General features: G+C 49.4%; 1 protein-coding gene and 1 long non-coding RNA gene across 10 annotated transcripts in view; both read left to right on the top strand.

The window, feature by feature from the left end:
- EML1 (EMAP like 1) overlaps positions 1-14377 on the top strand; it is a 204356-nt gene extending 189979 nt beyond the window's left edge. For all 9 annotated transcript variants that reach the window (XM_086362994.1, XM_086362992.1, XM_086362991.1 and 6 more), the window contains 7 exons: positions 1521-1588; positions 4128-4216; positions 8669-8766; positions 8878-8965; positions 10640-10735; positions 12155-12285; positions 12791-14377. In XM_086362994.1, the coding sequence (XP_086219120.1) occupies positions 1521-1588; positions 4128-4216; positions 8669-8766; positions 8878-8965; positions 10640-10735; positions 12155-12285; positions 12791-12916 (696 nt within the window). In that variant the 3' untranslated portion in view covers positions 12917-14377. The remainder of the gene's footprint in view (positions 1-1520; positions 1589-4127; positions 4217-8668; positions 8767-8877; positions 8966-10639; positions 10736-12154; positions 12286-12790) is intronic.
- A 1973-nt stretch (positions 14378-16350) lies between these two features.
- On the top strand, positions 16351-17580 carry LOC147349013 (uncharacterized). Its single transcript, XR_015150193.1, has 2 exons — positions 16351-16591; positions 17355-17580. It is a non-coding gene; the product is annotated as an uncharacterized LOC147349013 (long non-coding RNA).
- The last annotated feature ends 4733 nt before the right edge of the window (positions 17581-22313 follow it).

Genomic DNA, 22313 nt, shown 5'->3' with positions numbered 1-22313 from the left:
GTTGTTGTTCAGTTGCCAAGTCACGTCCAGTTCTTTGCGACCCCATGGACCGCACCTTGCTAGGCTTCCCTGTCCTTCAGGATCTCCCTGAGTTTGCTGAAATGCATGTCCATTGAGTCGGTGATGCCATCCAACTATCTCATCCTCTATCACCCCCTTCTCCTCCTGCCCTCAATCTTACACAGCATCAGGGTCTTTACCAGTGAGTCGGCTCTTCCCATCAGGTGGCCAAAGGATTGGAGCCTCAGCTTTAGCATCAGTCCTTCCAATGACTATTCAGCACTAATTTCCTTTAAGATTGACTGGTTTGATCTCCTTGCAGTCGAAGGGGCTCTCAAGTCTTCTCCAGCACTCTGCTCCAGACTGTGTTGCTTCTATGTCCTTGATCGTATTCTTGTCCCCTTAAGACCTCATCCAAACAGATACTGGCGTGTCCACGTCCGCCTCCACCAGGGGCAGTTCTTCCTGTGTCGGAAGGCCCGAGTCGAGGGCCTGCAGCCAGGACGCCGCAGCCCAGCTCCCCGTCTGACGTCACCTAGTGCTCCCCTCCGTTGTGCTCTATCTCTCCCGTCAGCCTTGCTCCACCTTGTTAGTAATGAACACACGCGTGTCTCCCCAGCGCTAAGTCTGGCATGTGCCTCGCTCATCTGGAGATCGCTCTAGGACGGCCAGGTGTCCTGGGAGGCGCTCATCCGGTCCTGACCTGATGGCCTTGGGTGCGGGGGTCATATTTCCAGACAGATGGGGCAAAGCTTCCCATTCAGCATGGAGGTCAACCAAAGGGACTTCCAAGACTTGGAGGAAGAGCATGTCTTTGTTGATCTGTCATCTGGTTACTGTAGATATGAAAGGATATAAGATAGAATGGGCTTCCCTCACAGCTCAGTTGGTAAAGAAACCGCCTGCACTGCAGGAGACCCTGGTTCACTTCCTGGGTCAGGAAGATCCACTGGAGAAGGGATAGGCTACCTACTCCAGTGTTCTTGGGCTTCCCTGGTGGCTTAGCTGGTAAAGAATCCAGCTGCAATGCAGGAGACCTGGGTTCAATCCCTGGGTTGGGAAGATCCCCTGGAGAAGGGAAATGGCTACTCACTCCAGTATTGTGGCCTGGAGAATTTCATGGACTATATAGTCCATGGGGTCGCAAAGAGTCGGACATGACTGAGCAACTCTCACTTTCTACTTTGAAGATAGAATGAGAGAGACTTCACTGGTAGTCCAGTGGGTGGGACTCCACGCTTCCACTACAAGGGACGTGGGTTCAATCCCAGGTCAGGGAACTGAGATACCTCATGGCACAAGATGCAGAAAGAAAAATTATAAAAAGACAAAATTGTGTTATTTTTGAGACATGACCTTCATTAAAGTAAGGAAGTGTTTTCCTCTCTGAAGAAAAAAAAAGAGTTGTTTTTTTTTTTAATGGGCCACGTAGCCCTAAGGGATTAGAGCTGTGCTTGTGTGTGTTTATGTAATCGCGCTGTGTCTGGCCATCAATTTACACTTCCTTTACAACATTTTAGGATCCAGCTCAGTCTTCTGGTTTTCATCCTTCAGGGTCTGTGGTTGCAGTCGGAACACTGACTGGGAGGTAAGTGCGTGTCGGTGTAGCCTGTGCTTTCAGGGTTCACGGGAAAGAGGCTTGTCTGTGTTTCCCCAGCGACCGGTCAGGGTAGCCCTTCGCTGCCTCGCTCAACACCTGATGACCGACTAGGAATTAACGTCAGAACTCGGAAGTGAAACCTGAGACAGTGGGCCTTCCCATTTCGGACCTTGGGAAAACCTAAAGTTGGCCATGGTCCCCGCTCCCAGAGGAGGCCCCACCTCCACACACAGATGGTTGTGGGGCTCCTTGATGTCAAAGCACTGAGAGTTTTATGATGCTTTTTCCTGCTGCCTTGCAAAATTTTAGAAACTGCCCAGTCCCTGAGCTTCGTGTTTGACTCAGCTAACCCTCACTTGCCAAGGGCCTCCGATACGCCGGGCGGCAGGTCTGTGCCTGAGTCCCAGCTTTGCCACCTAGCTGCAGTGTGTCTTTGAGCCAGTTGCGTGACCTCTCTGAGTTTGTTTCTTCCTCTGTGAAAGGTGGCAATATATGTGCCTTGCCAAACACTGATGATTAAGTGAGACAGACTATGAAGCGGCTCCTGGGGTTGCCTGGCGGGCAGCTTTGGTGGTTATTATTGTCACCGTTTTATAAGATTTGATTGTGCTTTATATTGATTGTCATACTGTCTACACTTACTGTAGCTTGATTCGTATACTGTTAGTGCTTCCCTGCTCTCCAAAGTGTGCCACTCATGGACAGGAAAGTGGGCAGGGCCAAAGAGGGCTTGGAGTAAGAGTAGGAACTGCTCAGTACAAAGTCAGCTACAGGGTTGTGTTATACGGCACGGGGAGCACAGTCAATAGTTTATAATAAAGATAAATGAGGTAGAAGCTTTACAAATTGTGAATCACTGTATTGTATACTTGTACATAATATTGTACAGCGTACATTGTACATGTTTCAAAAGAGAGCATACCACTTAGATTATGTTGTTAGACTATAGCATGTGTATAAAGAAAGAGTAACCACTCATAAGTCATAGGTGGCAACATCTTGAGAGTTGAGCACCTATCCAACAGAATTCTTCATGAATTCTGCAAAGCCACACACCCATGCATGCACACATACATGCACACACACGCACACACCTCTGACCTCTCTTAGAGACCGCTGAAGCTTCTGACTCAAGCAGGCTGTGATGAATGGCCACCAGCCAGTTATTGTCATCAGCTGCACGCTGACTCTGTGGCAGGACAGAGCATGGGACGAGGCCAGCCAGGCGGTCAAAATCACAGACAGTGTCCTGTGGGTGGAAGAGAGAGGGACACGCATCTCCGCATCCCTCCCCTCCGTTCATGCTTCCCCCACCTCTAGTCCTGGTCCCGGGCTTAGCTCTCAATGGGGAAGCTTAACACGGTGTTCAGAGGCATAGCTAGTCCCTACAGTCTCTCTGCTGCTTATATTCTGACCTGTGTTCAGGTTAAATAGCACATTAAAGATAAATGTGGAGAAGAAAATAGCAACCCACTCCCATATTCTTGCCTGGAAAATCCCACAGACAGGAGCCTGGAGGGCTACAGTTAATGGTGTTGCAGAATCGAACACAACTGAGCGACTAACACTAACACACAGTCACAAGGAAGCAAAGCTGAGAAGCCAAATCCAGGTGTCAGGGGCCAACCAGACCCATTGAGTGGTACTGATTAGGGCCCCGAGTGGATATCGATGCTGGCTCAGTGGGCACGCTGATGAATGGATGGCATCAAAGTTTGCAACGGCAGCAGCAGGGTGCCCTTGATCCTTTTCACCCCTGAAAACACTGCTGCCACCACCTGAGAACGTACGGGCAGGAGAGTTCAATGTACACCATTTCACACCCTGACCGAGCACCGTGTCCTAATTAGAGGATTCAGAGCACTTCCAAGTCCAGTTATAATTTGACTGATCGGATCCTGAGCCTGCAGAGCTATTCTGGGCCCTTACCTGCATTTTACAGTTGAGGAAACTGAGCCCAGAGAAGCTAAATTCGAAGACCAGTCCTCTACTCACCCTTCTGCCATCCTCCGGGTCGTTTCTTTCGCCTGCTGGTTGCACACCAGCTTCGCAGAAGGTCAGAGGCTGACCCAGCTCTGCTTGCGTCAGCCCGGAGGTTGTCCCGGCCCCAGCTTGCTGGACCCTTTCTGCCTGGCCCGGGCCAGATCTCTCGGTAAGCTCGTGCAGTGGCCCCCTTGCCACTTGCTCTGGCCACAGGCCTGGGGTTAGATGCTGGTCCATCTTCCCTGCCCAGGGTTTTCTCTGCTTTCATATGTAAATGACAAAACTCAAACATTGAGGAGCCCTGCCATGATGTCAGTAGCTAAATTCTTTCCCGTGATAGCCAGTCAGCTGCTCCTTTCTTTCGGAAATGTTCACATGCAGGCAATTTTCTTTACATGAAAGCTGGGGCTAAGCGTTCTTGTTAAGCACATACAGAGCATTTTTAAGCTCTTAATCGTTTTTAATAGCCTGGCTGTGACTGTCATAGTCTGACTTCACATTCTCACTAAGCAACTGATTTGTACTTTTTCTCATGTTTACACAGGTGGTTTGTGTTCGACACAGAAACAAAAGACTTGGTCACCGTCCACACAGATGGAAACGAACAGCTCTCCGTGATGCGTTACTCACCAGGTTAGGACACAGACCGTTCACTGTAAAACTCCCAGAGACAAAGCCCTGCATAGATGTCTCTAAAGAAAGACATTCACAGGCCCCCTCCAGAGTGAAATTTACAGTACATCTGTACGTAATTGTGGCACCTGGGGGCTCTCCCCCTCCCTCCTTTGGAGCACTATGCTTGTGTGGTTTTATCTGTTTCCGTGTGTCAAGAAGAACTTGTGTTAACATTATAACAGCTTCTCATGCACCTGTGTCTTTTTTTTTAGTATTTATTTATTTGGCTGCATCAGGTCCAGCTGGGGTAATCAGGATCTTTCACTGAGGCACATAGACTTCTCTCTAGTTACGGCACACGGGCTCCAGAGTGCACAGGCTTAGTTACCCCCATGGTGTGTGGGATCTTAGTTCCCTGACCAGGGATTGAACCCAGGTCCCCACACTGGCAGGCAGACTGCCAACCACTGGACTGCCAGGGAAGTCCCCACTCAGGCCTTCTTGACAGGTGCTTTTGGAGCACGTTGCTTGGGTGTTTGTTTTTTCTTAACTGTTTATTATGGAAAATTTCAAGCATGGACAAAATTAGAAGAGCGTGGTGAGTTCGTGTACCTGTTCCCCAGCTTCAGCGTTTACCCATTTGTTCACCTGTAGCTCCACTCGCTGGGCCCTCCCGTGTTGTTTGAAGCCCGGTCCCAGAGGTCTTATCCTTTCGTCTGTTACTGTTAATGTATAGAAGGATCTGGGGACTTCCCTGGTGAGACAATGGTCAGGACCCTGTGCTCCCTGTGCCTGGTCAGAGGAGTGAGATCCCACAAGACGCATGGTGGAGTCAAATATATATATATATCTATATATCTTTATATCTGAGGTTATTGATATTTCTCCCGGCAATCTTGATTCCAGCTTGTGCTGCTTCCAGCCCAGCGTTTCTCATGATGTACTCTGCATAGAAGTTAAATAAGCAGGGTGACAATATACAGCCTTGACAAACTCCTTTTCCTATTTGGAACCAGTCTATTGTTCCATGTCCAGTTCTAACTGTTGCTTCCTGATCTGCATATAGGTTTCTCAAGAGGCAGGTCAGGTGGTCTGGTATTCCCATCTCTTTCAGAATTTTCCACAGTTTATTGTGATCCACACAGTCAAAGGCTTTGGCATAGTCAATAAAGCAGAAATAGATGTTTTTCTGGAACTTTCTTGCTTTTTCGATGATCCAGAGGATGTTGGCAATTTGATCTCTTGTTCCTCTGCCTTTTCTAAAACCAGCTTGAACATCTGGAAGTTCACGGTTCACATATTGCTGAAGCCTGGCTTGGAGAATTTTGAGCATTACTTTACTAGCGCGTGAGATGAATGCAATTGTACGGTAGTTTGAGCATTCTTTGGCATTGCCTTTCTTTGGGATTGGAATGAAAACTGACCTTTTCCAGTCCTGTGGCCGCTGCTGAGTTTTCCAAATTTGCTGAAAGTGAAGAGGAACTAAAAAGCCTCTTGATGAAAGTAAAAGTGGAGAGTGAAAACGTTGGCTTAAAGCTCAACATTCGGAAAACTAAGATCATGGCATCTGGTCCCATCACTTCAGGGGAAATAGGTGGGGAAACAGTGGAAACAGGGTCAGACTTTATTTTTTGGGCTCTAAAATCACTGCAGATGGTGACTGCCGTCATGAAATTAAAAGACGCTTACTCCTTGGAAGGAAAGTTATGACCAACCTAGATAGCATATTCAAAAGTAGAGACATTACTTTGCCAACAAAGGTCTGTCTAGTCAAGGCTATGGTTTTTCCAGTGGTCATGTATGTATGTGAGAGTTGGACTGTGAAGAAAGCTGAGAGCCGAAGAATTGATGCTTTTGAACTGTGGTATTGGAGAAGACTCTTGAGAGTCCCTTGGACTGCAAGGACATCCAACCAGTCCATACTGAAGGAGATCAGCCCTGGGTGTTCTTTGGAAGGAACGATGCTAAAGCTGAAACTCCAGTACTTTGGCCACCTCATGCGAAGAGTTGACTCATTGGAAAAGACCCTGATGCTGGGAGGGATTGGGGGCAGGAGCAGAAAGGGACGATAGAGGATGAGATGGCTGGATGGCATCACTGACTCGATGGACGTGAGTCTCAGTGAGCTCCGGGAGTTGGTGATGGACAGGGAGGCCTGGCGTGCTGCGATTCATGGGGTCACAAAGAGTTGGACACGACTGAGCGACTGAACTGAACTGAACTGATATCTTTATGTGGAGAGAGAACTATATATATATGGAGAGAGAAATCTAAAAAAGATGAAAACTTTTTAACAGCTTTATTGAAGTATAATTTACATACAATAGTTTACCATTTATGAACGTACAATCAGTGATTCTTAGTAAATCTGTAGAGCAGTGTAGCCATCACCACCTCCAGTTTTAGAACCTTTCCATCATCCCCAAAAGTTCCTTTCCTGCCCATTAGTAACTCATCTCCACTCCGAGCCCCAGCTGTAGGCAACCATGGATTTGCTGTTCTCTGTCTATAAATTGTCTTTTCTGGGCATTTCCTATCAGTGGAGTCCTACAGCACGTAGCCTGTTGCATCTGGCTTCTTTTACTTAGAATAATACTTGTGAGATTATTCATGCTACTGTATATGTGTCAGTAGTTTATTCCCTTTTAGCGCCTAGATAGTATCCCGTTTTATGGGTAGAGCATGTTTGCTTTGTCCATTTAACAGGGAATATGGGATTGTTTCTGTGTTCAGGCTGTTATGAATAATGCTAAGAATACTGATCATATGTCAATTTTGGCTGGGTTTTTTTTTTTTTTTTTTTTGGCTATGCCAAGCAGCTCAGGGGGTCTTAGCTCCCTGGCCAGATAATGAACCCAAGTTCTTGGCAGTGAAAGCATGGAGTCGAACCACTGGACCTCAGGGAAGTCATCATATGTCCATTTTGTACTCATGTTAGTTGCTCAGTTGTGTCCGACTCTTTGCGACCCCAAGGACTGTAGCCCACCAAGCTTCTCTGTCCATGGGATTCTCCAGGCAAGAACACTGGAGTGGGTTGCCATGCCCTCCTCCAGGGGATCTTCCCAGCTCAGGGATCAAACCCGGGTCTCCTGCATTTCAGGCGGATTCTTTACCGTCTGAGCCACCAGGGAAGCCCCTTTTGTACTTGTAAGTCTTTTTAATCCATACGTGCTCCCTCCCTCCCTGTCTGTCTGTCTCTCTGTCTCTCTCTTTGACACACACGCCATCCTCGCTTGCAGTTTATGTGTTGAAGAAGCTCGTTTTTCCTGGAGCAATTTCCACACCCTGGGTGTTGCTGAGTGCATCTCTGTGGTGTTGCTTCACTCGTCCCCCTGTCCTCACACGTCCCCCCCTCCCCACACGTCCCTCTGTCCCTGTATTTCCTGTAAAGTCATTCGGAATGCAGACCCTCTTCCAGCTCAGTGCATCCCGGTCTCTCCCTCCTACCCGAGACTCATTGAGTCTGCTCGTCTCGCTTTCTGTGCTTTTAGAGCCATCGCTGCACAACACTTGATCCCTAAACAGAGGCTGGTGATTGGTTTTCCTATTTTAGCCTTTCTTCATTTGTCAGATATAATACGTCTATGAAGAGTGACTTATCTTCATCCATAATATTAATATGTTTTTGTTACCTAAACAAGATACTATTTTGTTAGTATGACCAAGATATATGGCAGAGTTCACATAGGAAGTCAAGATAGACACTTGATTTCTTTCACTTTATTTACCAGTTTCAGGATAATGAGTTTGTCCTCTGTTCACTTTAACAATGATCAGTTGTTGTTAGTGGTGGTAGCTTCGGTGTCATTATGAACTTAAGTGTATTTGGTATGTTTCAATCTATGATGGTTATGATAGGTGAAACAATTTATCCATTATTGGCCGCTTCAGGTTGGTTCCTGAGTCTTTCTGACAACATGTGTGCTGGAAATGCTCGTGGCAAATGGTTGCCATAAGCGGCTTCCCAGGTGGCTCAGTGATAAAGAATTTGCCTGCAGTGCAGGGGATGCAGGTTTGATCCCTGGTCCACGAAGATCCCCTGGAGAAGGAAATGGCAACCCACTCCAGAGTTTGTGCCTGAGAAATCTCATAGACAGAGGAGCCGGGCAGGCTACAGTCCATGGGGTCGCAAAGAGTCGGACACGACTGAGTGACTAAAGAACCAGGTAGGATGCTGTTTCTAAGCCTCATCATTTATGCCTGTGCTTCAGGAAGTACTCTCTGTGTGATCCATAGGACATTCAGCTCCGTGGACACTCTCGGAAAAAGCGATTTCAGTCCTTGGAAATACTTGGCTAAGACTGAATTACCATCACTAGGGGTATCAGATTCATTCAAAAGCAATATTGTCTCTTTGAAATAATTCGTGGCTATTTTTTCTACATCTGTGATGGCCGCGAGCATTATCCTTTGCCATTGATAAAACGGTTATTCTTAACGAATGAAGCGTAACCTTGCGTGTCTTTGCAGATGGGAATTTCTTAGCCATAGGCTCCCACGACAACTGCATCTACATATATGGAGTCAGTGACAACGGGAGGAAGTACACGCGGGTCGGCAAGTGCTCGGTGAGCACGCGAGCCACTCCTTGTGGGTCTCCGCAGTCATTCAACACGTCCGGTCAGTGTGGGTGGGAATCTGCGAGGCGAGTGAGGTTCACCCAGTTTTCCCTCTCCCAGGGTCATTCCAGTTTCATCACCCACCTGGACTGGTCTGTCAACTCACAGTTCCTCGTGTCAAATTCCGGAGACTACGAAATCCTCTACTGTGAGTGGCTCCCCAGGCCTGGGCGCAGATCTCCTGGAGCTCCACTCTGACTCCAGATGAGGCCTCCTGCAGAAACCCACTGCCTGCCCATGTTTCTCGGCCTCAATTCCTCCTCTGCTCAGCAGAGGAGACAGGCTGGACAACCCCCTGCTTGGCACTGAGATACTTGGGGGTTGGTCCCCAAAGAGGGGAAGGCCCGGCCCTGCAGGGAGAGGCAGAAAGAGGGGTCAGAGCTGTGCCAGCGAGAGGCCAGAGCCCTGTGAAGGTGTCACCCTTCGCAGCTGACACCATGAGGTCTGCCCTGCTGACTGGACAGCAGCCCCCGGGGCCCCTGCTCCTTCTCCCTCCGCCCCTCCTGGCCAAGTCAGAGCCCAGGCAGGCCCAGGCCACGTGCGGGTGATGGGCAGTGCCCTCGCCCCTCCCGGCCAAGTCAGAGCCCAGGCAGGGCCAGGCCACGTGCGGGTGATGGGCGGTGCCCTCGCCCCTCCCAGCCAAGTCAGAGCCCAGGCAGGGCCAGGCCACTCGTGGGTGATGGGCGGTGCCCTCGCCCCTCCCGGCCAAGTCAGAGCCCAGGCAGGGCCAGGCCACGCGTGGGTGATGGGCGGTGCCCTCCGCTCCTCCCGGCCAAGTCAGAGCCCAGGCAGGGCCAGGCCACGTGTGGGTGATGGGCGGTGCCCTCCGCTCCTCCTGGCCAAGTCAGAGCCCAGGCAGGGCCAGGCCATGCGTGGGTGATGGGCGGTGCAGGCTGCGTTCCGTGCACTGGTGCCCCCTCCATCCATCAGGCACCTGCCATGTGCTGAGCACGGGGGCCCCAGGGCCAAGGGGGGTCCGGTCTCCGCCCCCCTGGCAGGCACTGAGAAGTGCAGTGCGCTTCACCCACACGCTGTCATGTGGCCCACAGCACATTCCAGCTCTTCCTGTTTCAGAGACAAGGACATGTCGGCTCAGATAAAAGGGCGCAGACATCAAGAGCCAGTGGGTGGGGAGGTGGGCACCCCCCTGTTAAGAGAGAGGAGGAAAGGGGTCTCCCTTAGGCGGGGCAGGTGGCCCTGCCTGATGCAGGGCAGAAGCAGGGGATGGTTTCCAGGGACGGGCTGTGAGTCTAGAATCTTCTCAGACATGGTCTATGAGAGTTGGTCATAGTATGAGACATGGTCTCACTGGTCAACTCCTCCAGCGAGAGTTTAGTTGAGGAACACACAAATCACCTGTGAGGTCACAGGTACTTGTTATGACCAGTTTCCGTCAGCTTTCATAACTTGGAGCTGAAAGAATTGTGTGTGTGTGCGTGTGTGTGTGCACAGGTGCACGCCTGTGCCCAAGTGTGTGTTGGAAGAAGTCTGGGGAGCCTGACAGAAGGGGGCAGAGTTGTGTCCAGGGGGACAGTGAGCATACGGAGGTCTCAGAACCAGAGGTTATCAAAGAAAAGAAGCCAGACAGGGGAACAGACCCAGAGAAGGAGACGAGCAGAAATGGAAGAAATGAAAGAGGGGTCCCCTCCGAGGCCTCGGGGCTTAGGCTGTGAGCACGGTCCCCAGGGGACTGGGAGGCGGACGGTGTCCCTCTCCCAGAGGGCTCTGTAGCCGATGAGGCCTGGCTCTGGGGGCCCAGCCTTGCCTGGGGAGGAGGGGGGCTTTGGCCCAGATGTCACCAGACCTGCGTCTGCCCTTCCAGGGGTTCCTTCTGCCTGTAAGCAGGTCGTGAGCGTGGAGACCACGAGAGACATCGAGTGGGCCACGTACACCTGCACGCTGGGGTTCCACGTCTTCGGTAAGGTTTCTGCACCTTTCGTTCTGTTCCAACGTAAGGTGTGTCTACTTTTAGAATGACTTTCCCATAGTGAGGCACTTTCTTGGTTGGTTTCAAACTGCTCTGCTGCTGCATGGACCCCACGGGACTCAGGACACGCTCCCTGCTGCCCTAGGGAAGGGCCAGGCTTGTCCAGCTATGGCCAGGCAAGAAGAACCAGAACCCTTTGCTCTTGTACACGATGGGTCCTGAGAGAATTCTGTAGAATCCTTGTATACGAGCTTGTGTCAGACTTCTGAGATCAATGAGCCAGATGTACGTGTGTGCTCAGTCTGCTCAGTCATGTCTGACTCTCTGTGGCCCCATGGACTGTAGTCCGCCAGGCTCCTCTGTCCATGGGGATTCTCCAGGAAAAGAGTACTGGAGTGGGTTGCCATGGCCTTCTCCAGAGGATCTTCCCAACCCAGGGATCCAGCCTGCGGGTCTTATGTCTCCTGCATTGGCAGGTGGGTTCTTTACCACCAGCGCCACCTGGGAAGCCCAGTGAACCAGATGGCACCCAATCGATTTATTTGTCACTTGTTAGAGTGATTGTGTTTTTTTGACCCTTAAACTAATTTTTTTACCTCCTTCAAAGTTTTAGGAGTTTAAATTAAATATTCATAAATGATCTAAAACAAATTGCCACGGTTTAGTCTAATTAAAAAGAAAAGGCAGTACCTAGAGATTCTTTATGTATGACCATAAGTCAGTAAGTCGGTCAGCATTCCACAAGTTCCCTTATAGCTGGTGTTTCACCATCTTTTGGTGTTAAAGGTTAGAATGCCCTGGGTTTACTCCAGACTTCCTATTGAGAAAGCCATGTGTGTGCTAGTCTCTCATATCCAAAGTTACTGGGACGAATAGGGTTTTCTGGAGCCATGATCAGGAGACCCCAGGCCACACCCCACCTGCCCAGTGCCACCAGGCAGGCAGCAGCCATGAAGGGCTGACACCAAGGAACACCTGAAAGGCACAGGCAGTCTCAGAAGTTACTCTCATATGTAAAGAGTTGCCCCCAAAAAAGAAAAGTTATGAAACTGCAGGCTAAGGACTAGTCAGCTTCCCATCAGATGCTTTGGGGATAAAGGAAAAGCACTGCGTCCAGAACCAGGGATTCTGTCCCACTTTCTGCTGTAGCATCAAGAAGGGGCCCCAGAGAGGTGGAAGCCCAGGAGGACTATTACTGCAGCTCTAATTCAGCAGAACAGGCTTTGCCATGGGTATTTCCAGGGGTGGCCTGCAGGGAAATGATCACCGAGGCTGGGAGCCAAGACAAAGCGTTCCTTGGACCTGGTTTCTAAATCCGGGACATTTTTATTCTCATGGGAATTCAGTGGCCAGTCCCCACGCAGTGTGGCCCTCGTGTTTCCAGTGCTCTGTCTGGGGTCTTTGTTTTAGGAGTGTGGCCAGAAGGCTCGGACGGAACCGACATCAACGCCGCCTCTCGGGCCCGCGAGAAAAAACTCCTGTCGACCGGCGACGACTTTGGCAAAGTGCACCTGTTTTCATACCCCTGCTCACAGTTCCGGGTAGAGTCTCCTTCTCTGATCGCCCCCGACAGGGCACACTCCCCCCACCGGGCCGCTGGTAGTTGAATAGAAAGACATCACGGGTGACAGCACCGGGCACAAACCAGGCAGCAGCGACGTCAGCCAGCTGCCCTCCGCAGAGAGCCCTGTCCGCAGCGTGGTTCTGGCTCCTCCCTCTCTGCACTTCCTGGGCCTCACCCTTCTGCCCTCCACCACGGCTCCCTCTGCTCTAACCCTGCTGAGCTGAGCCAATGCCTGGACCACTCCTCTTCGTCCTCCCCAGATCTGACCTCTCCTTCCAGGAGACCCCTCCCCTCCACCCCCCACCCCTGCAACCAGTTCCCGCTCCTTTGGGGTGCCTGGCACAGCAGCCTCTGGGGCTGAACTTCTCCTTGCCCACATCCGTCCCCCCCACAAGATAGGCCTCTCGATGTGCAGGTACTCCAGCACTTCTGACCCTTCTCCCGGGCTTAGCGTTCACTGCCCTCCATGTCTTTCCTCCCAGGCTCCCAGCCACGTGTACAGTGGGCACAGCAGTCACGTCACCAACGTCGATTTCCTCTGCGACGACAGCCACCTCATCTCCACCGGCGGCAAAGACACAAGCATCATGCAGTGGCGGGTTGTGTAGTCCCGGCAAGCACCGGGGGGCACAGAACGGCCGGGGGGCACAGACTCGCATCTCGCTCGGTCACTGTGATTTCTGCTTTGTTTGCAACGTCCTCACAAACCTCAGGAAAACCATGCCCTTTACCGGTTACCTTAGCTTAGCGGATCGGTGAGCGTCACAGCGGGTCAGCCGTTCAGGTCTCTCTTTCATTGTACGATACATGAAACATTTAATATAAAAAAGATGCCACGGTTTACATTACAGTGACATTGAGAAGTGACTGGCGTATCCTTCATAACTTTTCTATGAACTCTTCAAAAACAGTCACAGAATGCCTTTTTCAAAGATTGTATATAGGCTTTAGTGTCTCGCCATCGAGCTTGCTGAGTCAAATATTTATGATAACGAGGTACTGAATCGTGATCACTGTTGATTAATTGGTCCTAAAAGGATAAATCGATGGAGAGAAGCAAATGGATAACTGATCTGCACAACTGAATCAGGAAATGCAAATAAGACTTTATTTGGTTGACATTTTCTAAGGTTTCGTTCAGTCGTCCCTCTGGGAGGCTGGTGAGAAAAGAGGTCAGGTTCTTCTCGTGTCAAGCAAATTCTGCCTCAGATTAACTTAACTATTGCAGCAGGGTACCCAGGCCTTTCGGAGTCCCTGGACTGTCTGCCTAACCACATGCAGTCAGCCGCTTAACGCTACACCAGTCTCATCCCCTCTGTCCCCCATTCACAGGCCCGGGTGAGTGGTGGAGACAGTTGGCCACCTTCCTCTGTATATTAATTGGCATGATATGGTATTGTATAGGATTTTAGCAATTCATGATAAATATGTCAGGCTAGGCTTTACTATTTTAATGCTTATGGACATTGTATATTTGTATTTTAAGACCAAGTAGACCAAGTCACAAAGGTCTCTCTCTAGCGTACCATACACCCGTGGCCGGGAGAAGTCTGGAAGGCTCCACCAGGTTCTGAAGGCAGCTGCTCTTCCTGTCTTCTGTGCATGGACGGCCTGTTCCACTATGAGCTAAGACTGCGCTCCGATGGGTAACGCAATAGGTGGCTTACGTTCTCAAGAAGGCCTTATCCATTTCGATTGTGTGACAGATTGAAATCGATTGTTTACATTGGGGAATGTATCTCAGATTTTAAAACAGAAGAGTAATAAACAGACTTAAAGGCGAACATTAAGACTTCTACTTGTTCTAGGCGAGTACGTGAATTGAACCGTCAACTCTACAGCACCGGTTGTTTAGAGTGGCCGATGAAGCTGAACATTGGGAAGCATTTTTTATTACATCTCCAGCCTGCTGCGGAAGTGCCGGGCACCAGTAAACAATATGTATTAAAGATGATTCTGTTTGTATGTATCCTTATCAAATATATTCTATAATGAAATAAAATCTGAAAAGTGAATTTCTTATTGAACCTATAATCATGAAAGTATATAAATTAAAATATTTAAAATTAGATATGATTCACACTATATTCTGTTTCATATCCAGATTTTTTTTTTTTCTCACCTGGGTCACTTGCAAATAAAACTATAGTTTGTATGTGGTGTGTCAGCTTTCATCAGATTAGATAACTCCCAAGAATTCAGTTTAGGACTTTCCCTAGCAGTCCAGTGGTTAAGAATCTGCCTGCCCATGCAGGGGGCACGTGTTCAAACCCTGGTCTGGGGAGATCCCACACGCCTCAGGGTGACTAAGCCTGTGCACCATGACTGCTGATCCAACATGCTCGAGAGCCCATGCTCTGCAACAAGGGAAGCCACCACAGTGAGGAGTCCTAGCTCCTCAATGAAGAGTAGCCCTCCACTGAGAAAGCACGCTCACAGCAACAAAGACCCAATGCAGCCAAAAATAAAAAATGAAAAGAATTCAGCTTAATTGTCATATCCAGTTGTTATTTAACTTGGTTATGTAAATACTGGCAAAAATAATGATTTTTTAATTAATAATTGAGGAATAACCAGATCAGAGAAGGGAAAGGAACCCATTATTGACTTAAAAGTTCTAAGATCTCCTTGTATTTCGATATGTGTCCACTGTTTTCGAAGCTCAGTAATGGAAAAGTTATGTATCTAGACCATTATTGCCACCTTCTTACTTGCCTGCATTTTAAACAAAATGCCCAACATAATGCCCAGTATTAGCCTTGCAGGTATTCATTAACATACTGAGCAGTAGTCATGTACCACCACTCACCACCTCTCAGGCAGACAAGGCCTAGGACCCCAGGATTCTGCTGGAACAGGAGACCCCAGGAGCAAAGCCAGATGTGTTCCTCCCAGTGGCCTGTGGCCACATCAGCTCTCAGTCCGACTGCAGAGACTGACAGGTGAGGGGCGGAGACTCCAACTTAGGGAAGTGATGGTGCCGTGGACTGGGGTGCAGGCAGTGAACATGGGGGAGGTGAATGGATTGTCAAGAGAGGTTTCTGGGGTGACATCGGCAGGGGGCCTGGTGATGGATGGGGTGGGGACAGTGGGTGAGGCCCAGGCCCCTGACTGTCCTCTGGGCAGATGTTAGTGCCGTCGACTAAGATGGGGAGCACTGCGAGCTTGAAAGAGGATGTTGGGGGGCCCTGGGGCAGTTGGGGTGAAGTCAGGAGCCTTCCGAGACATCCAAGTGTAGTGTGGGCAGGCATTCGGCCGGCAGGTGCAGAACGCAGCTCTGACTGGAGATGGCACTCTGAGTGATGCTCTCTGCGGGAGGCCGGCAATGGCTGAATCTGGATGTGGCTGAATCTGCAGATGCTGGGCAACCAGGGCAAGGAGTGGGGGTGGGGGGGTCCTTTGACCCAGCCAGCGGGGCTCGGGGCTCGGATGACTTTGAGGGCGGGTAAAACACAAGCGATCCGAGAGGAAGGAGAAAAACCAGCAGAGGGCTTGGGTGCGGCAGAAACCAGATCAGCACTGAGCAGTACGGACGGCTCAGCGGCTGGGTGGCTTGACTCTCAGTGCTCACTCTGGAGCCGCTGTGGGCTCTTTGCTTGTTGAGCAAACAGCTTTCCAGCATCTGTGTGCAGAGTGCTGCTGGCGGGGGATCCAAACACACTGGGAGAGCTTCGGCAGGTGGAGGAGAGAGGGCACGAGGTCAGAGGTGAAAGCGTGGGGTGGGGGTCCTCCAGGGCCAGCTGGAGCCGGTCGGGGGGAAGTTCAGCAGATCCTGGCATCTGTGGTTCCCACTGGGTGAGTGCACCCTGACAGCAGGGGGGAGGGGCGGTCTGTGGTTCACCGGCAAGCCCCCTCAGGAGTCTTCTCATGCCTCCCCCCACCACCCGTTTTACGTTTTACTTGCGCTTCCAGAGGTTGTGCGTTTGCCCTATTGGTCGTTTTTCCTGTGATTTGGAAACGGGCTACCCAGGTGGCTCAGACAGAAGAATCTGCCTGCAATGCAGGAGACTCGAGTTCAGTCCCTGGATTGAGAAAATCCCCTGGAGAAGGAAATGGCAACCCACTCCAGTATTTTCTTGCCTGGAAAATTCCATGGACTGAGGAGGCTGGCGAGCTACAGTCCATGGAGTTGCAAAGAGTTGGACATGACTGGCTGACTAACACACCATCATCTGGTCTTTGATGCAGAAGAGCACACAGAAGAAATAATTGGTGGAGACCCCCTGGCTTCTTCAGAGAGAGTCCGTCCAGTGCAGAATCCGGGAGGCAGCTTTTTGGTGAAAGTGAGCAGATAAGTCTGTACCTCTTGGAAGGCAGAAACTGATCCAGGCTACTCTTCATTGTTATTCAGTTGCTAAGTCATGTCCGACTCTTTGCAACCCCATGATCTGCAGCACTCCATGCTTTCCTGTCCTTTAACTATCTCCCTGAGTTTGCTCAGACTCATGTCCATTGAGTCAACAATGCCATCCAACAATCATCTCATCCTCTGCTGGTCCCCTTCTCCTCTTGCCCACAATCTGTCCCAGGATCAGGGTCTTTCCCAATGGGTCTTCATACTAGTTTTCAATTTTTTTAATAGAAAATTTCAAACATACACAGAAGTAAAGAGAACCTCTCACCCAGCTTCAAAAATGACTGATATCCTGAAAGCCTCATTTCTACTATCTGCCCTGATTGTCAATGGCACCCCACTCCAGTACTCTTGCCTGGAAAATCCTATGTACGGAGGAGCCTGGAAGGCTGCAGTCCATGGGGTTGCTAAGAGTAGGACACGACTGAGTGACTTCACCTTCACTTTTCACTTTCATGCATTGGAGAAGGAAATGGCAACCTACTCCAGGTTCTTGCCTGGAGAGTCCCAGGGCCGGGGGAGCCTGGTGGGCTGCCGTCTCTGGGGTTGCACAGAGTCGGACACGACTGAAGCGACTCAGCAGCAGCAGCAGCCCTGACTGTGGATGGGGTGGGGGGACTGGAGTACACTAAAAATAAATCCAAGAGGCTTCCCTTGTGCTCCAGTGATTAAGAGTCCTCCTTGCAATGCAGGGAACACATGTTCGATCCCTGGTTGGGGGAGATCCCATACGCCGCAGGACAACTTAGCCTGTGCCACACAACTACTGAGCCCGCACTCTAGAGACCATGTCCTGCAACAAGAGAAGCCACTGCCATGAGGAGCCCGGGCACCACAACTGGAGAGGAGCCTCTGCTGCCCCCGATTAGAGAAAGCCTGCATGCAGCAACCGAGACCCAGTGCAGCCAAAAATAAATGAACGAAAGTAAGCCCAAGCCACCATGTCATTTCACCCAGAAATCCTTCAGGTTGCTTTTCTGATGAGGACACTCTGTATAACCACCAAGACCTCATCACAGAGGACAGACTTAATAGCAACGCCTCACCAGTGTCTAATACCTAGTCCATATGCAGATTTCTCCAGGTGTCAGACCAGCCCCAGGTCTCAATGCCAAGCACTGGGGGTGCGAGAGAGCCATATGTATACCTGGGGCATACAGCGACCTTGTATGCCCCCTCCCCTGAAAGTGTGGGTAGGGACTCAAGCCTGCACATGGGCTTAGTTCCTGATCCTTCTCTGACCCTTCTCTGACCCTGAGTCTCTCAGCCCCTTTGCCCCACCTCCCCTCCCACTCCCTCCACCCTTGGGAGGAATGCTCAGCTGTCCCCTCCTCCATCCCTGTCCCAGACTCCCTCAGGATGCCTCCTTCCTGGGTCACCCAGCCTGGATCTTTCTCTCTTTGGCTGGCAGGACCAGAACCAATGAGGAGACTGAGAAACCAGCCCTGCTCAAGGTGAGCCTTCCTGGCAGGGGTTCAATCCACCGCCGCCTCCCACCCCGGGGTCCCAGCTATTTCAATGTGTCTCCTCCATGCTCTTCTAAATATTTCAATAAAAATGGGACTTGAGCTCAGACCACGCTGGGGCCGGGCCATGGGGATGGGGAAGAGTGGGGTGGCATATAGACTTCCTGCTACCTACCTTCCATCAGATGGGCACTGTGTTCTGGGGAAGCCTAAGGGAGGGGTGAGCTCGTGGACATGGATTTTGCCTGAGCACAAAATTGTGGGGAAGTTAACAACAAATTTGGTTATTTCTGCTTCAAACCAAAGTAGGTGCATAACACTTATAAGATGAAGGCTGAAAAGGTAACCATTTCCTTCTCCAGAGGATCTTCCCAACCCAGGGATTGAACCCAGGTCTCCCGCACTGCAGATAGACACTTTACTGTCTGAGCCACCATTTCTCCCTGAAAAGGCAACCAACAAAACTTAAAAAAAAAAAACTTGAAAAGAGATTTAAGTGTAAACCCTCCCAGCCCTATCCCACCGGCTAGAGCTACGCCACTTGGTGGCAGAAAGCAGAGCTCACCTTTGTCTTCCCCAGCTCACCAGTTCCTGTCCGACCTCCTTAGGCTAGGAGTGTGGGGAAAGAGAAAGGAAATTCTTTTTTTTTTTTGAAGTACTGTTTATTTACACTGTTGTGTTAGTTTCAGGTATACAGAAAAATGATTCAATTATATAATATATATATATACACGTGCAGATTCTGTTCCGTTACAAGTTATTTCATGATATTGAATATAGTTCCCTGTGCTGTACAGCAGAACCTTGTTGTCTATCTGTTTTATATGTAGTGGTTCGTATCTGCTAATCCCAGACTCCTAATTTATCCCTTCCCCACCCCCCTTCCCTTGTGGTAACCATAGGATTATTTTCTATGTCGGTGAATCTGTTTCTGTTTTGAGTTCATTTGTATCCCTTTTCTTAGATTCCACAAATGAGTGATATCATGCACGTCTTTCTCTGACTTACTGCACTTAATATGATGATGCCTAGACCCGCCTATGTTGTTGCAAACGGCATTACTTCATTCTTCTATGGCTGAGTAATGTTCCATTGATTTCCCAGGTGGTGCAAGTGGTGAAGAATCCTCCTGCCAATGCAGGAGATGCAAGAGGTGCAGATTCAAAAAAAAAAGAGACACAGGTTCCATCCCTGGGTCAGGAGTATCCCGTGGAGAAGGAAATGGCAACCCACTCCAGTATTTCTTGCCTGGAAAATTCCATGGACAGAGGAGCCTGGCAGGCTACAGTCCATGGAGTCACAAAGAGTCAGACACAACTGAGCATGCACACGCCACAGTATTCCGTTGTGTACACAACACGTCTTATCCGTTCATCCGCGGATGGACACTGAGGTTGCTTCTGCGTCTTGTTGTCTAGTCTTGGCTATTAAATAGTGCCACCATGAACACTGGGGCACATATGTCTTTTCCAGTTAGAATTTTCATCTTTTCTAGATACATGTCCAGGAACGAGATTGCTGAACCATATGTAACTGTATTTTTAGTTTCTAAGGGACATCCATACTGTTCACCGTAGTGGTTGCGCCAGTTTACACTCCCACCAACAGTGTAGGTGGCGGTGGCGGTTTAGTCGCTCAGTCGTGTCCGACACCTGTGACCCCATGGACTGTAGCCCGCCAGGCTCCTCTGTCCATGGGATTCTTCAGGCAAGAATACTGGGGTGAGGGTTCCCGTTTCTCCACACCCTCTCCAGCATTTATTGTTCATAGTTGTTTTTTTTTTTTTGATGATGGCCATTCTGACCAGTGTAAGATACCTCATTGTAATCTTGATTTGCATTTCTCTAATAATTAGCAATGTTGAGCATCTTTTCATATGTCTGTTGGCCATCTGTATGTCTTTTTTGGAGAAATGTTTATTTAGGCATTCTGCTCATTTTTTGATTGTGTTGTGTTTTTTTTTTTTTTAATATTGAGTCATATGAACTGTTTGTATATCTTGGAAATTAAGCCCTGGTCAGTTGCATCATTTGCAAATATTTTCTCCCAGTCTGTAGGTTGTCTTTTCATTTTGTTGATGGTTTCCTTTGATGTGCAAAAACTTACGAGTTTGATTAGGTCCCATTTGTTTATTTTCCTTTTATTTCTTTTACTTTGGTAGACTGACCTAAGAAAACATTGTGATGATTTATTTATTTTTTTCATTGTGATGATTTATGTCAAAGAATGTTTTGCCTGTGCTCTCTTCTAGGAGTTTTATGGTATCGTGTCTTATATTTAAGTACTTAAGCCATTTTGAGCTTATTTTGTGTGCGTGATATAAGGAAGTGTTTTAACTTCACTGCTGAAAAAACTCTTTCCTCCATTGAATATTCTTGCCTCCTTTGTTGAAGATTAATTGACCATAAGTGTGTGGGTTTATTTCTAGTCTCTCTATTCCATTCCATTGACTTTTATGTCTGTTTTTGTGCTCATACCACAGTATTTATTTTTTTTACTATTTAAAATTTTTTTTTCACTGTGCTGGGTCTTCACTGTTCAGCGTGGACTCTCCCCAGTTTCAGTGAGAGGGGGCCACTCTCTAGTCGCAGTTCAAGGGTTGCAGTTCAAGGGCTTCTCACCGCAACAGCACCCCCACAGCCTCTGTCGCGGATCACGGGCTCTAGGGAGGGTGGGCTCAGTAGTTGTGGCTCTCAGACTCAGTTACCCCCCAGCATGCAGGATCTTCCTGGACCAGGGATTGAGCTGGTGTCCCCTGCATTGCAAGGCAGATTCCTAACCACTGGACCACCAGAGAAGCCTGTTTCAATTACCATAGCTTTCTAGTACTGTCTGAAGTCTGAGAGGGTTATGCCACAGCTTTGTTCTTTTGCCTTAAGATTGCTTTGGCAATTATGGGGCCTTTGTGGCTCCATGTAAATTTTAGGATTATTTGTTCAATTCTGTGAAAAATACATGCGTGATTTGATAGGAATCACATTAAATCTGTGAAAGGTCTATCTAGTCAAAGCTATGGTTTTTCCAGTGGTCATGTATGGATGTGAGAGTTGGACTATAAAGAAAGCTGAGCGCTGAAGAATTGATGCTTTTGAACTGTGGTGTTGGAGAAGACCCTTGAGAGTCCCTTGGATTGCAAGGAGATTCAACCAGTCAATCCTAAAGGAGATCAAGCCTGAATATTCATTGGAAGGACTGAGGCTGAAGCTGAAACTCCAATCCTTTGGCCACCTGATGTGAAGAACTGACTCATTGGAAAAGACCCTGATGCTGGAAAAGACTGAAGGGGAGAGAAGGGGACGACAGAGGATGAGATGGTTGGACGGCATCACCCATGCGATGGACGTGAGTTTGCGTAGGCTCTGGGAGTTGGTGATGGGCAGGGTGGCCTGACATGCGGCAGTCCATGGGGTCGCAAAAGGTCAGACACGACTGAGTGACTGAACTGAACTGACGTTAAATCTGTAGATGGCTTTTGATAGTACGGCCATTTTAGCAATCTTAGTTCTTCCAATCTGAGAACATGGGATATCCTTCCACAAGAAAGGAAATTCTTATCCCACAATGCTGGTTCTCACTCTGTGGGCAGGTGTCTCAGCTGACCCTTCCCAGGAGCTTTCAGAGGTTCTTGGGGAGTCCTTCATTGCCCATGTCCTCTCACCCCTGGAGAGAGCCCCTTGACCTGGGGAAAGGCGTTCTGTTGGCAGCTGCTCTCTCCCGTAGCCCTGAGCGCAGGGAAGCCCACCTCCTGTCCTCTCTCTGGGAGTCCACCGCCCTGCAGACAGCCCTGTGGACAGGACCTAAGATGACCCAACCCTGTCTCACTATGGTCCTGCTCCTGACACCCTGACACCTATAGATGGGTAGTTATGCCCTCGCCGCACGGCTTCCTCCGGCGTCTGCTGGGTACTACCCTGTCGCCTTTAGATTTTTCAGCCACTAAGTCTGCAAACTCCAGGGGACACACCCGAGCTCTCATTAGAAACCATGCCTACCCCTCCCTCTTGGGAGAAAGGGGATTGGAATCATCTCAACTTTCCCCCAAAGAAATTCTCCTTCCAAATACCTTATAAGAATTGGAATTTCTGACTCTCGCATACCCTTCATGTGGATATGGGAGGCTGAGAGTTCTCTCAGGGACCTCCTTTGTCAACTGTGCCCCTGGCCCAGCAGCTCCTTCCGAACGCA

This window comes from Bos grunniens, chromosome 21, assembly GCF_055505025.1.
Source record: "Bos grunniens cultivar Pamir isolate PY7600 chromosome 21, Bosgru_T2T1.0, whole genome shotgun sequence".
NCBI classification, from domain to species: domain Eukaryota; kingdom Metazoa; phylum Chordata; class Mammalia; order Artiodactyla; family Bovidae; genus Bos; species Bos grunniens.
The sequence above is the reverse complement of the archived record's forward strand: the minus strand, read 5'-3'. Positions and strand labels throughout refer to the sequence as shown.